The sequence below is a fragment of the Silene latifolia genome, chromosome 1 (genome assembly GCF_048544455.1).
Source record: "Silene latifolia isolate original U9 population chromosome 1, ASM4854445v1, whole genome shotgun sequence".
In the NCBI taxonomy this organism is placed as follows: domain Eukaryota; kingdom Viridiplantae; phylum Streptophyta; class Magnoliopsida; order Caryophyllales; family Caryophyllaceae; genus Silene; species Silene latifolia.
The window spans coordinates 59,180,326-59,196,397 of record NC_133526.1 but is presented as its reverse complement, the minus strand read 5'-3'; the positions used below and the strand labels follow the sequence as shown (position 1 = coordinate 59,196,397).

General features: G+C 38.3%; 1 protein-coding gene across 1 annotated transcript; it reads left to right on the top strand.

The window, feature by feature from the left end:
- Nucleotides 1–10,984: 10,984 nt before the first annotated feature.
- Nucleotides 10,985–12,625, top strand: LOC141590480 (glycosyltransferase BC10-like). The gene has a single exon (XM_074411086.1). The coding sequence runs from the start codon at nt 11,142–11,144 to the stop codon at nt 12,513–12,515; it is 1,374 nt and encodes a 457-aa protein (XP_074267187.1). The 5' UTR covers nt 10,985–11,141; the 3' UTR covers nt 12,516–12,625.
- Nucleotides 12,626–16,072: the final 3,447 nt, after the last annotated feature.

Genomic DNA, 16,072 nt, shown 5'->3' with positions numbered 1-16,072 from the left:
CAGGCTTTGTTTAAGTCGGTGTAGTCTACACAGACTCTCCATTTGCCATTTTTCTTTTGCACGACTACTACGTTTGCAAGCCAGTCAGGGTAAATTACTTCTCTGATCATTCCCATGTCCAGTAGCTTGTCAACTTCTTGGTTGATGATTTCATGCCTCTCTGCAGCGAATTTTCTTCTCTTTTGCTGTACAGGCTTAAAGGATTTGTCAATATTCAACTTATGAGTAATAACATCAGCATCTATACCAGTCATATCAAAATGTGACCAAGCGAAACAAGACATTTTAGTTTTGAGAAAGTCGACCAGATTGGGTCCGATTGAGTCGGGTGCATCGACCCTACAAGTACTTTCTGTCGGGAATTCGGGTCCAATATGACCTCTCCGTTTCCATCCGTGATTGTGCTACATATTCCTCCCTAACAGGTGACTTTAATTGCTATGCAAGGGACTTACCTGACTTTGAGGGTTTCAAAGCCCGAGTGTAACATTCCGAGCCGTCCTCTGTTCTCCCCGATGGTGGTTATCCCCAATCTGTTGGAATTTTCACACATTGATGGTATGTTGATGGGATTGCTTTGACATTGTGGATCCATGGTCTGCCTAGGATTACATTATATGAGGATAGGCAATCCATTACTTCAAATCTTTCATATGAAGCCACGCCTTCCACATAGGTTGGCAGGCTGATTTCTCCCAGGGTGTTTTTTGTTTCTCCATTTGAATCCAACCAGGACGCTGGATTTCTTGATGATCTTTCCTTCATCTATCTTCATAGCTTTGAGGACGTCAAGCATCACCAGGTTGATTGAAGCGCCTCCGTCTCATCGGGATTCTTGATACCTTTCTTTGTGCCAATTTGCATGGTGATTACCAAGTTTGTCATGGTGTAGATCGATATTCCATGCGGTCCGAGTCATCAAAGGTAATAGCAGGCAATGACTTGGGCCTGGAAGGAGGTTGAAGTCTGGATTCCCTGGATATTCTTTTGGCGGTGAGTGGTCGGACCACGATTTCGATCCTCCATTTATGAACTTGACTTCATAGATGGGGGGAGGAGGAGGAGGATCTCTGCCGTTCTCTGAATCTCTCTTGTTTTGTCCTTCATCTTTGTTCTTTGGTCTTTGGATTAAGTCTTTCAAGTAGCCTTTATTTAGAAGATATGCCACCTGTTTCCTGAGTTGGATGCATTCTTCTGTGGTGTGCCCGATGTCCCGGTGGAAGTCACACCATCTTGTTGGATCTTTCTGGGGTTGTCGATTTCTTTGGCCATCCGACCGTATCTCCCAGGCTTTCTAGGCGTTTGATTAATCCTGCAGTATTAATAGAGAAGTTATATTCAGGAATAGTTGGAAGGCTAGAAAGGTTACCTTTATGTTCTTGTGCCATGTTGACTTCGGATCGTTCAGGCCTGGAATAGGGTCGATCGGGGTTGCCTCCTTTCTCGGTAGGAGCTTTTCTGTTAGTGTGTCCATAGCCTTGCTTTCCTCCGGATGAGTTCGTCACGAAGTTGAGGTCTTCTTCCAATCGACATGCTCTAAAGCGATGGATTGAACAGTGGCAAAGGTCGGGTATGCTTTCTTAGTCGTCCTGCATAGATGTCTTTGTCAAGCGGGACTCCTTGCTCAAGGCTTCTACCGTTGTTTCTTCATCACACTGGGAATGGCCACCTTCTCTTTGACAAATCGGCCAGGAATTCTTTGAGAGATTCTTCGGGAAGTCGCTTTATCTGAACAGTTCTTCGGGTCTCTTGGCCATATCTCTGCGCTTGCGAATTGTTGATTGAAGGCATTGATCAATTTCGCAAAATTCTTGATACCTCCATTTGGGAGATTAATGAACCATTGTAATCTTTGCTCCGGTCAGGGTTGTACCAAAGCCCTTACACATGCGGACTGCCCGAGTTCACTGGGTATTGAGGCGACCAACATTTTCTGTTTGAATATGGCAACGTGATTTTGTGAATCAGAGGTTCCATCATAAGTTCTCATGGATGGAACAAGTAAATTTCTTGGGAGATCAATTTTTGCAATTTCATCCGCAAAGGGTGAATGCAAAGTCGACAACTTCTACTTCAGCCACAGTGGTCCGGCACTCCGGGTATGTTTTCTATTTTGTTGTGGAGTTTTTGAATTTCTCGAAGCATGGCCATCATTATTCTTTGCTTCAGTCTTGTTTGTTTCGTCATTGGGAATGGTCGGGTCGGATAATGTATCCTTCTCCGGGGTTCCAAAATTGGAGAAGTCAATGTTTTTGATAATGGATGAGAATGGGGTTCTGGTTCGAACGGTCTTGGAGCCCGAAGCCTGATTTTCCAATTTTTTCCTCAGACTAAACTCAGACTCTTTCAGCCTATTGATTTCTGCTTCTGCTTGGGCTGCCTTCTCTTGGATTGTCTCCAATTCTTTGATCTTGGCCAGGGCAGCCGCTAATTGTTGTTCTGAGGTGAGTTCCACCATTTTTGTACGTGAATATTTAGTGGAAGATGGTAAAAGGAATTTTTTGATTAAAGAACTAGATGCCCCACGGTGGGCGCCAATTGTTTTAGCAGGATTTTCCCTGAATGGGTCCGGCTTTATTAAAGAATAATTTGGGTATCTAGTTCTATAAGTTTGGAATATTGTAAATGAATAACGAGGAAAGACTAGGAAAAAAGAATAGTGTTTATATTATTTAGATAAGCTGAATACGAATTTTGCTTAAGTAATTGGATGCTCATAAAATGATAAAAAGATAAGTAATAAAGTAGTTCAACACTAATGAATAATGAATGAATTTACAAATGCTAGAATTACAATATTTATAATCATAAAAATGAACGTTGTATTGGTCTTCAACGCCCTTCCCTTTTGTCGGAGCTGTTGCCGGATTAATAGGGCATATTTCCTATTAATCCGGTTGACTCGTTCCTATTTGATTGATCCTCAACTTTCTCTCCCTTTGCACGTCCAGGTTCATGGGCAATATGGTTTCATAATTAGACTTAGTCTTCCTTGAGGATAGGACACGAATATATATCTTTATATAACCGTTTTGCTTGTTCTTCAGCTTAATCTAGCCTGCTTTAATACTCTGCCAGGCTATGCTGTACTTACCATCAGGCTTCTCTTCCAGGATAAGGCAGCCTGATTGCTTTAATTTTCTTCAACAGCTAGAATTGTCCGGTCTTCGTCTCCTCCAATCAGCCTTGTAAGGTCAGGTCAGGCCAGGTTATGGTCAGGCCAGGCTAATCTGGGTCTAACAGTCATAAAACAAATGACTGCAGTTCATGGAACTACTGCATAGATAAAGATTGACTACATAATTAAATTAGATGACAATTGTATAACTTCTATGTTCAGACAATGTAACTTTGGCACGATATCTAGCAACTTCAGTGAACTACTACATAGATAAAGATTATGCCAAAATGTTGTTACCTGGGTTGTATTCTACGTTGAAACTTTTCTCTCTGCATGAATCCTTAACGACAGTCACCTCAACTCCATCGACTTCAGCATAACCCCCGATCTTACATGTATCGATTGAACAAATGACCTCTAGTTGGAACTCCTTGAAAACCTCACGGGTATAAACATTTGACGCGTATTCCTCTATGGCTACATGCGTCCCCCTTGCTGGTGTTGAGTGTCGGTTTTCATGGTCAAGTCTCTTCTGTGTATGCCGTTGATGGTCCATAGCGCTTTCAAAACGCATCCAAAACTCCACTAACGTACCTGACTTCTGCTCAAACTTCTTAAAAAAACTGTTAATGCTCTCGATCCGGGTTGTCCTCATTACACCACCCATGTTCAAGTCCCTGGAATGCGCCATCACCCATTGGCTCCTTTTATCGTACGCTTCTGTAAACCACTCTTCGTTCACAAGACCATGCGCTACCATTATTTCTTCCCACCTAACGTCAAAGTCGTCTGCTTCTAAGTTGTCGTCCCATATAATGTTGTTCAATTTCTCAAGGAACTCCTTATAATCCTCCCTTGTCACCCCGAACTTCGTTGGCACCTTGTTCATTATATGCCACATGCAAAATCGGTGGCGTGCAGTCTTGAAGGCAAGGGGTACGACCTTAATAATCCCTGCATCCTGGTCTGTGACAATGTACTCGGGTTCCTTTCCACCCATAGCATTTAAAAATCTGTTGAAAACCCACTGGAAGGATTCATGGTCTTCATGGGCAATCAACGCCCCACAGAATGTTACTGATCGCTTATGGTGATCTATACCAGTAAATGGCGTGAAAATCATATCATACTTGTTTGTCGAGTATGTTGGGTCATACGACACTGCATCTCCAAAAACGGAGTAGTTCCTTCTAGCCGTTCTGTCAGCCCAGATTGCCCGCATAAGGCTATTATCCTTGTCAACTTCATAATCAAAATAAAACCCCTGCCTATTTTCTGCCATATTCTTGAACCGGTCTATGAACAATTGACCACCCCGTTTATGGATGAAGCATTTCACATCTCTGTGGAAGTTCTTAAAATCAGTTAACGATGCACCAATGTTCTCGAACCCGTTTACGAGTTCCTTACACATGTTGTACGTCCTAGTTGCTCCTATCCTCAACTGCAATGGAAAATATATCTTGATCAGTACTGACTAATAATCAAAAGTTCTTAATATTTATAACTCCATTCATGGATTGTGCAACTTCTTAATATTTATAACTCTTACATCTGAAAGTATAACCTTGACTGCGATTATGTATAACTCTAACAACTTTCTATATAACTCTTAAACCAGTAAGTATAACTTCAGCCAATAATATGTACAACTACAGTAATTATTTTTGTGTAACTCTAAGGTTGTTATAAATATTTCTAGATTTTTACATAATAATTAGAAGTTTCACAATCAATAACTCTAAGCATAGCATGTATAACTCTAAACATATACTGTATAACGCTAGGCATATAATGTATAACTCCAAGTATAGAATGTATAACTCTAAGCATAGCATGTATAACTCTAAGCATAGCATGTACAACTCTAAGCATAGCATGTATAACTCTAAGCATAGCATGTATAACTCTAAGCATAACATGTATAACCCTAAGCATATACTGTATAACTCTAGGCATATAATGTATAACTCTAATCACAGAATATATAACTCTAATCACAGAATGTATAACTCTAAGCATATACATAAGTGTCTAAGAGTTATACAGAGTAAGAGTTATAACTCTAAGATCTCGGTGTATAACTTTAGAGTACACTACGTATAACACTTCCACATTTATGTATAACATCAACGAGTCTTGTTTGCCATTCAATTACTGGAGTTTTGATTAATAGTAAACTAACCCTTGAGTTGTACATTATCAAGTACTTGTGAAAATCTTCTATGTTCCGCGACATCTTTTGAAACTGACGATCCTCACTAGATACAAGCTCGTGATTATGCCCCATGTGGAATCGGTCAATTACTAATACGCCATCCTTCATAAATAGCCCGACATGTGCTTTACACCCTACCCTCTTGACTGTATATTTCCTCTGTTTCGCAGTTGTTAATCCCCATTGCATTTCTTCTTCCCTAATCCCGGTCTCATTGTTTTTTATTACTGCCTTGCCTTTTGGGACATATGTGAATCCCTCTCTGTTGCAAACCAATAACTTTGACTTGATTCCACCGTCGCGCCATTTTTTCGTCGTATACTTCCGAACATCAAACCCGGAGGCCAGTGCATAAATTTTATAAAATGTCACTGCCTCGTCTATTTCAAGAAATTGTTGTCCTACACAAGGTGTAAACTCCCTTGCCAAATGCTTACAATACTCAGTTTCCGCTTCCTTTTCCAAACCCTTACGACCATCTGAGTAGAACCATACATCCATGAGATGATTAAGGAATGTATAACTAACTGTCAGTGTAACTTCTAATCATATACTGTATAACTCACTGCACATAATGTATAACTCCAACCATATAATGTATAACTCCAAGCGTAGAATGTATAACTCTAAACATATACTGTATAACTCTAAGCATATACTGTATAACTCTAGGCATACAATGTATAACTCCAATCATAGAATGTATAACTCCAATCATAGAATGTATAACTCTAGGCATACAATGTATAACTCCAATCATAGAATGTATAACTCCAACCATATCCTGCATAACTCCAACCATAAAATGTATAACTCTAAGCATAGAATGAATAACTCTAAGCATATATTGTATAACTCTAAGCATATATTGTATAACTCTAGGCATACAATGTATAACTCTAAGCATATATCGTATAACTCTAGGCATACAATGTAAAACTCCTAGTATATACTGTTTAACTCACTGCACATAATGTATAACTCCAACCATAGAATATATAACTCCAACCATATAATGTATAACTCTAAGCATAGAATGTATAACTCTAAGCATATACTGTATAACTCTAAGCATAGAATGTATAACTCTAAGCATATATCGTATAACTCTAGGTATACAATGTTTAAATCCAAGTATATAATGTAGAACTTTAATTAATGAATGTATAAGTTCAGATATAACATGAATAACTATATCAAATTTAGGAAATTGTGTAAGAGTTATAAAAAATACCGCTGGAGTTATAACACGAACTATATAAAATGTTCTGATAATTGAGGTTCTATACACATACTGTAATATTGAAGTTATACATATATGGGTTAGAGTTTTACTTAAACCCACTGAAGTTATAATTCGTTCTTCATCAATCATTAAAATTTCCATCATTTTTACCATGAACAACAAGCTACAACAATAAGCAAGTTACAAATAAGAAAGATTTCTTTGATGAACACGATGAAAGAACAATGATACCAAATGAAAGATAAAATTTAAAGAACACCATGAAATAACAATGACACCAAATCACAGATTGCTTTGATTAACACGATGAACCAACACAAATGATATTTATGAACAATAACCTACAACAATAACCACAACACAAAATAAGAAAGCAAAAAAAGTTACCAACATTAGGAACTCATCATCGACGACAACTTCAATCTGCATATGATCGCTTTCACGAACACTGACCGTCATTTTGATCGTCTTTCTTTGTTGAACAATGACAAATTAGTTATCTTCAACAAAGCGAATGAAATTTATCCAGAAAGATTATGTTGTTAAATAGTGGGAATGAAATTTCTCTTCTTTTTTTGATGATTTATAATGGATTTACAGATTTTTTTGAGGTTTTTTGGATGATTTTTGTGGGTTTTGCATTGTTCAGAGGTTTTGTATGGTGAAAATAGGAGGGAAGCATGCAGAATGAATTATGAGGCTTTGTTTATTCCTTTTGTCCACGGGATTGTACTGCAATAAGTACACAAACAGTGACATTGACTACCCTCTCTCATACAATCAGCATTTCCTTTTTCTTTTTTGCTCTAAAAACAGCCCCCTCTCTCTTTATCTCATCCATTGAATTCACTCATCCAAGGGCTCTTATGAAGACTTAGGGCCTTATATGATATAAGGGACTTATGAGAACCCTTCTATATATATATATATATATATATATATATATATATATATATATATATATATATATATATATATATATATATATATATATATATATATATTGAGCACTCACGGGTTATACTGCCCCATAATCAAAACCGAAACTTACACTCTCTACCCTCATCCTTATCATTGTATAATTTTCCCTCATCTTGATTAACGATCACCGTCACTGATCTCACTTTTCGGCCACCCAACAACTACCAGTGGTCTGCCCCCTCCGACGGCAACGTCGGTGACTTCGTGCATCCTCTTTAGATCTGGAATTGCCGGAGTATCTCATAAGGACAGGCCACCATAACACCAACCGGAGGCCAACTCAAAAACAACCGTACCGGCAACACTTACCTCACCTTCTCCCATTCGTTGATTTCCTTTCTATTTCAATGCATCTACATAAAAAATTTTATGTATCTAACCATTATTTTGATGTATCTAACATAGATACACAAAATTAATTACTATGTACATTAAAATTGCATTGAGATGCATTAAGATAGAAATCAGATACACTAACTTGAGTTGAATAACACCACAACTAGACTCGTCGGAATATTCGAATGTTTAAAAGAAACGAGTATATTATCAATCTAGCTGTTAATCACCTCTTTCAAACCCAATTGGAGGCATTTTGACTTTTTAAGCCTTGGTTGCAACTCCTCGCACTTTCTCTTCTTCAATCGAACATGGCTTTTTCATTCATTCTCTTGATTAATCGAAGTTTGAGGTGGTACCGAAGCTTTGACGTCAGCGTCAGTTTGTGGTAAACAGAGGCTGAGTAGCTGCGATTGGGATGCAAATAAGGGCGAGTTGGGATTCGCGGTAGGGGCGACGACGGTGGTAGTCTCACCGCCATCGTCTTGCGTCTTGTCAATGGTGGTCTGTGACGGAGCTTGTTGTCGGCGATTAGTGTAGAGGTCGCCGGATTCTGATGGTGATGGTAGATTGGGATGGATGAGAGTTGGGTCTGGGCTTTGGGGTAGTGTGTTGTTAATAATGGGGTGGGCTGATAGTGTCGTTTGTTATCAATAATGGGCTGGATAGTTCGTTCTCACCGAATGGTCGTTCTCACCGGATCTCACCTCCTAACTAGTTTAGATCCCGCGCAATGAATGTGCGGTATTTATAGAGTTCATTTTTTTTGTATTACTTAATCATTATAAATTAATGCCTCATTAATTTTTCATATTTCACGTCATTATATTAAACCTAAAAAAATAAGATTTGAGAAAGATTAATTTTTTATATAAGTAAAATTGTTAAATGTCATATATGAATTAAGACGGATTTTCTTCAATTATAATAACAAAATTTTAAAACAGGCCGCGTGAAGCGCGGGATGCTACCTACTTAGGTAATATTGACAAATAATATTAAACGTCTAAAAACAGAATACTAGAAAAATAATTGTAAACAGAGTGAGTACTAAATTATTATAAATCTAGCTACTTCATTAAGACTCTGTTCTTTTGGATTTTATCCCAATTTATAGAAGTTCACACCAGTACGCTTTAGTTAAGATCCGTTCAACATTATATTAAAATTCCAAATAATCTGATAATATTAATAATAATTATACATTATTAATATTACTATATTTATTATTATTATTATTATTGCGGCTGTTGTTATGTATATTTATTTCAGTTTTTCATTAAAACAATTAAGAAGAACTAGTGTGAGTCCTGTGTTACTGCACAGTTTTTTAGATTGGCTGTAAGAAAAATTAACATTTATACGACTGGTATATATTTAATGGTAAAATCTATTATACATTTATATTGTTTCGTAATAAGAGGTAGAAAAGATAACGTTTTTCAACATTTTTACCCAAGTTAGATTGTTGGTTTTAGTTTAGACCTTTGGCTCACACCTAGTGTGCTGAAGTAGGATAACAAAAGAAAAAGTCCAATTATAAAAATGGTGAATTATGCGGGAAAACTTTAGAATTTTCGTATTCTTTTAGTAAATAGGAAATGTCATTTTATTTTTAAGGTAAATTGATAAATACTACTAACTTTAGTCCTCTTTTTCATATATAATCAATATGAACCTAATCAATAATTAGTAATCAGTACCAAAATATTAATTCTTATCTACGATAGGTAATAAGTCACCTGAAAATCTCATTTAACCTACTCGAAAAAGACAAAAAACCTTCATTCAAGTACAAATATCAACTCGCCTACTTCCAAAATCTCTCTCTTAAATAAAAGCACACGTAAGAAAAAATAGAGTAAGAAAGTGACTTGGTACCTATCATAAATAAAAGTTAATACGTTAGTACTGATTACTAATTATTGATTATGTTGTTACTGATTATGAAAAAGAATCTTTACATTGATATTATTGATATTGTTTATCAATTAACACGTATTTTAATTGGAACATTATTAAAGTAAGCTACTTGTATTAGCGAGTTATGAAAGCGCAATGAGTACACAAATGAACGAGGAGGGCTTATCAAATTACTCACACTATCTTTACCACATTTTGAAGGTAGAGTTATGAGATTTATCACTCATACATTAACGTAGAACAAACGTGAGAACTCACATGATCAACATCCGCCACTTGCATGCAGGCCACGTGTCCTACCCTTCCCCATAATCCCACCCCACGGAAAAGATGCATCCATCCTATTCGGTACTCAGTCACAAATATTATCCTACAACCAGTTGTATAGTAGCATTGTACATCCGCCTCAAAATTATTGAGCTCTTACACATAATTATTGAGCTATTTTATAAGTTATTGAACTATTTTACAAAGTTATTGAGCTTCAAAATTATTCTGTTAAGCTCAATAACTTTGTATTATAGCTCGATAATTTTGTTAGTAGAATTCAATAACTTTATAACAAAGCTTAATTACGCTGAATAAGTTATATATACAACCAGATGTATAATACATTAATTAGTACTCACTTAGTCTCCATTAATAATTATCTATTTTTTTTGGTATTAAGATTAAGAAAATAAGTGACTACATAAAAAGCAAATTTCTCACTTACACATGAAAAAATACATAAGAACTTATCAAATATAGAAATAGATGAGTAAATAATACAACTAAAACAGAAGTAGATAAGTTCTCACTCAGTAGTGGAGCCAGAATTAACTAAAACAGGGTAAAAAAATCTCAATAGGAACAGAAGCAAACGGTTAATAATTTAATAAATATTTGAAAAACGTTGAAAATTTTTAACTAAAAATCTTTGAAAATTTGGACCGCCGACAGGGATGAGCGCCCCTGCTAGCTTCTCACTAGAACGGGACGGATGGGAATACTTTATAACAACACGAAGCAACGTTTATTTTCATCAAACATATAAGACTTGAGTAGTACACTATCTTCCAATTGCAGCAACAATTTAACTAACGAGCTTTCCTTAATATAAATATAAATAACCCCCTGTTCCACGGTTCAAGAAATATACTATACCATACTGATTTTATATTACTACTAATATATATAAGAGATGAAGATGATTTATCAGATTCATATCTTCCATAATCTTCCACTTTAGCCAATTGCTCTCATTTTATTGTATTACCTGTTAATCTGTTATTACTTGTATGAAATGAGTGAAGATTGAGAATTGAGAGGGGGAGATGCTTTTACCAAATCCTTTCTCCCTATTTTGTACCATCCTTGTTTGTTTACCTCTTGCACTTGTTTTCACCCTTATTTCTTTTCATCCTTCCATTCTCCTCACCACCCAAATACTCACCCACCCCCACCTCATCCTCCCCCTTCGCTTCCCTCCTCCTCCCCCTCCACCTCCGCCACCGCTACTACTATCCCCACCACCACCCCATCTACCTCCACCTCCTACATTACCACCTCCGCCACCGCTACTACTATCGCCACCGCCACCTCTACCTCCACCTCCTACATCGCCACCGTCATTACCACTACCTCCACCACCAGCACCGCTTTTAACCTTACCAGATAACTCAAAACATGATCAATTAAATAAAACTACACTCACCAGCAAAGCTCTCCCTAGATCACAACCACCACCTTCACCACCGCCACCTTACCCAGAAGACGACGAAGATGATGTGGACCTTCTCAAACGGGCCTCCCGGGTCAACCCAAACCCAGAAGGAAACCCAAAAAAGATAGCCTTCTTATTCCTTACTACAACACCTTTACCATTTGCACCAATATGGCAAAAGTTCTTCAACCAACCTTTCCAAAACAAAAATTACAACATATACATACACACACACCCTAAACTAGCCAAACAGAATAACACTCCCGTATTTACGGGCGTATTCCAAGGTCGTGTCATACCCTCTTCAAAGCCCACACGTCGCAACACCCCGACACTTATCGCCGCGGCAAGACGGTTATTAGCCCATGCGCTCTTAGACGACCCTAACAACTCCATCTTCACGATCCTATCTGCTGCGTGCATTCCCTTACACTCCTTCAACTTCACTTACCACACTTTACTCTCCTCCAACAACAGTTTTATCGAGATTTTAAGCAATGAAACGACAGCGTACGGGCGATGGGCAGCGCGCGGAGAGGACGTCATGCTACCCGAGATCCCTCTCGAGGACTTCCGTATAGGGTCGCAATTCTGGTCCCTTACTCGCAGACATGCGCGCGTGGTTGTTGAGGATGTCAAGTTGTGGAGGAAATTTAGGTTGCCATGTGTCACACCTGGCACGTGTTTTCCTGAGGAAAATTACTTTCCTACGTTGTTGTCTATGGTGGACTCGCATGGTGTGGTCCCCGCAACGTTAACGCACGTGAACTGGCGTGGAGGACATGCGGGTCACCCGCGAATGTATAACGGGTCGGAGGTAGAGCCCGGGTTGATCCGATGGTTGAGAGAAGGTCGACCTAGGTATGGTAATGCAGGAGGTAATGGGACCCAGAGGTGGGACCCGTTCTTGTTTGCAAGGAAGTTTGCGACTAATTGTGTACAACCATTGTTAACTATTGTTGATGATATTCTTCTCAAAGATTAGAATCTCATTATTAATTACTTTGTATATTTGTTTATGTTTTTGGTATATCATGATTACTGTACGTCTAAACAAAAGTTTTACTCCAATTTCCAATAAAAATACAAATTTAACGATGCTCTCACTACAAATTTTAGAATAAAAAGGTCTGGACTTGACATAATAGTTTATTATTAATTTAAATGAGTGATTTTTATATAAATAGACCATTTAATGTAAGAATTACTGAAAGTTTTGGGGCACATCAGAAGGTTGAAGTAAAACTAGAGAGGATAAAGAAAATATGGGACAAACAAGACGAAGAAACTTATTGATGCAAAAAGAGTTTTGATCTGGAGATACTAGTGATTCTTTTAACTATTGATGAAACTAGCGATGAAGAAACATACATGTTGGAATATTACTCAAATATCGGTTTTATCTTGATTTTGTATTTGAAATTATTTTGTTTTTTTTGTTTTTATTTTTTAATTTAATGGTTTAAAACAAGGGTATTGAATTGATCTAAGTTTGTTCTCAGGTCTTTAACGATTAAATTTTGATACTTCGAATCCTTAACAACAACAACAACAACAGAGCCTTAATCCTAAGATGATTTGGGGTCGGCTGACATGAATCATTCTTTTGAACCGTCCATGGGTGAACGCACGCCTCAAAATGCAAATAAAAAAAGGGAAAATGAAAAACAAAAAGGAAGAATGAAAATATAATGGAAAGTTAAGGTAAACTTAGGGATTTTAAAATCGAATTCCGGATTTCTTTTATAAAAACTTAAAATTTAAATCGAGAGAAAAGATTAAAACGATTTTTAAAAACCGAAATAGAATTAAGGATCCGGAATGAACCAAGTAAAATCTATAAGAAAGTGGTTGGTAAAAAAGTGTAATTAAGGAGAGAAGAATAAATAATTTAATTTCTTTAAATTAAATAAAAAAAACACTAAATATGTCAAAAAACATCAAATACTAAAAATCCACATGTATCCTTTCCCTCCATTGTGCCCTCTCCGTCACCATACTCTCCTCAAGCCCCAAAAATCTCATATCGTGCTCTATCACTCTCAACCATGTCTGTCTCGGTCTTCCTCTACCTCTAGGGACCTTTTCTGTTCTCCAAGTCTCCAGCCCCCTAACTGGTGCGTCCATAGGTCTCCTTCTCACATGGCCAAACCATCTAAGTCGGTTTTCCATCATCTTGTCTTCTATTGGCGCCACTTTTACCTTTTCCCTAATCACCTCATTCCTTAACCGATCTTTCCTTGTATGTCCACACATCCACCTCAACATGCGCATCTCCGCCACACTCATCTTTTGAATGTGACAATGTTTCACGGCCCAACACTCGGAACCGTAAAGTAAGGCAGGCCTAATTGTCGTGCGATAAAATTTTCCCTTTAATCTTTGGGGCATATCTTTATCACATAGAAACCCTGAAGCACTCTTCCATTTTAACCATCCCGCTTTAATTCTGTGAGCCACATCTCCGTCTAACTCCCCATCTTTTTGAATAATAGCTCCTAGATATCTGAAGAAATCAGACCCCTCAACCACATTCCCATCGAAAATAATACTCTCCGCCTCTGTCGATCTCAACCCCGCCACCTTAGTGAACTGACACCTCAAATACTTAGTCTTACTCCTGCTCAGCCTAAACCCACGAGTCTCTAAAGTCTGCCTCCACAATTCCAACTTTCTGTCCACCCCCTTTGTTATCTCATCAATCAACACAATATCATCAGCAAACATCATACACCAAGGGATGTCGTCCTGAATATCCCTTGTCAACTCATCCATAACTATAGCAAAGAGAAAAGGACTAAGTGCGGAACCTTGATGCACCCCGATGGTAAAGAGAAATTCTTCCGTTCTCCCAACATTAGTGCGAACACTTACACTAGCCCCCTCATACATGTCCTTTATGAGGTCAATATATTATCGCGACACAACCTTTCTCGCCAAAGCCCACCAAAGTACTTCTCTTGGTACCCTATCATATGCCTTTTCCAAGTCAATAAAAACCATATGCAAGTCCTTCTTCTTGTCCCGATGGTGTTCCATCAACTGTCTTATGATAAAAATCGCATCCATAGTCGATCTCCCTGGCATAAATCCAAATTGGTTATCCGAGATGTCTACACATCTCCTAAGCCTTTGCTCAATTACCCGCTCCCATAACTTCATCGTATGACTCATAAGTTTAATTCCCCGATAATTGGAACACTCTTGAACATCACCTTTGTTCTTGTACAAAGGGACAAGAGTGCTTCTCCTCCAAGCCGATGGCATCTTGTTGCTACTCCAAATCTTGTTGAAGAGCATGGTTACCCATTCGATCCCTTTCTCCCCGAAGCACCTACAAACTTCTATGGGTATACCATCCGGTCCCTCTGCTTTCTTTGACCCCATCTTCCTTAACGTCTTTCTAACTTCACTCTTTTGTATTCTACGCACAAATTCCCGATTAACCATGCTTGGTGTTACCTCTACATTCCCAAAACCTTGCTCCTGATGTCCATTGAATAAAGTATCAAAGTAAGAACTCCATCTAGCCTTTATTTCGTTATCCTGAACCAGAACCTTGTCCTCCATATCTTTCACACACCTAACTCTCCCAATATCTCTCGTCTTTCGGTCTCTTATGCGAGCCAGATTATAGATATCCTTCTCTCCTTCTCTCGTGTCCAACCTGGCATACACTTCTTGGTTAACATTTGCCCTCGCATCCCGTACGACCTTTTTAGCGGCTCGTCTAGCCTCCTTTTACTTTTCAAAGTTCTCATCACTCATGCATTTCCCCGAAACTTTATAGCATTCACGTTTAGTCTTTATCGCTTGTCTCACCACATCGTTCCACCAAGATGTGTCCTTACTTGATGGTCTATTCCTTTTAGATTCCCCTAACACCTCCCTCGCCAAATCCTTTACAACATGCTCCAATTTATCCCACGTTGCATCAATATCTTTCTCCTCGCAATCCGACCAAATATCGCTACTTCCAACCTTATCCAAAAACGCTTGTTGGCTTCCCCCTTGTAGCTTCCACCACTTGATCCGTGCCTTACCGATTATCTTTCTCTTCTTCAAGTCTCTCTTACCCCGAAAATCAAGCACCACTAGTCTATGTTGTGTTGCGGCACATTCCCCGGGTATGACCTTGCAATCTGTGTACTCTTTCCCCCACACATTCCTTACCAAAAGCAAAATCTAATATGTCACTTCCAGCTTCATTTCTCTCCCCGAACCCAAAACCCCCATGAATTTTCTCAAAACCAACTCGACTAGTACCCACATGCCCATTGAGGTCACCACCAATGATCAATTTCTCTCCAATATGGACTCGTTCTACAACCTCTTCCAAATCTTCCCAGCAGGCTCGTCGAAAAGAAGCATCTAAACCTACTTGAGGTGCGTAAGCACTTATAAAAGTCACCACCTCATCCCCGACTACAAGCCTAATGCTTATAATCCTATCACTCTTTCTCGATACTTCTACCACATCATCGATGTAATCTTTATCAATGACTGTGGACATAGCCACCTACACGTCAGGCCAATCTGTGG

Coding starts and splice junctions, on each gene's coding strand:
- LOC141590480 (XM_074411086.1), top strand. CDS start 11,142: ATGCTTTTACCAAATCCTTTCTCCCTATTTTGTACCATCCTTGTTTGT.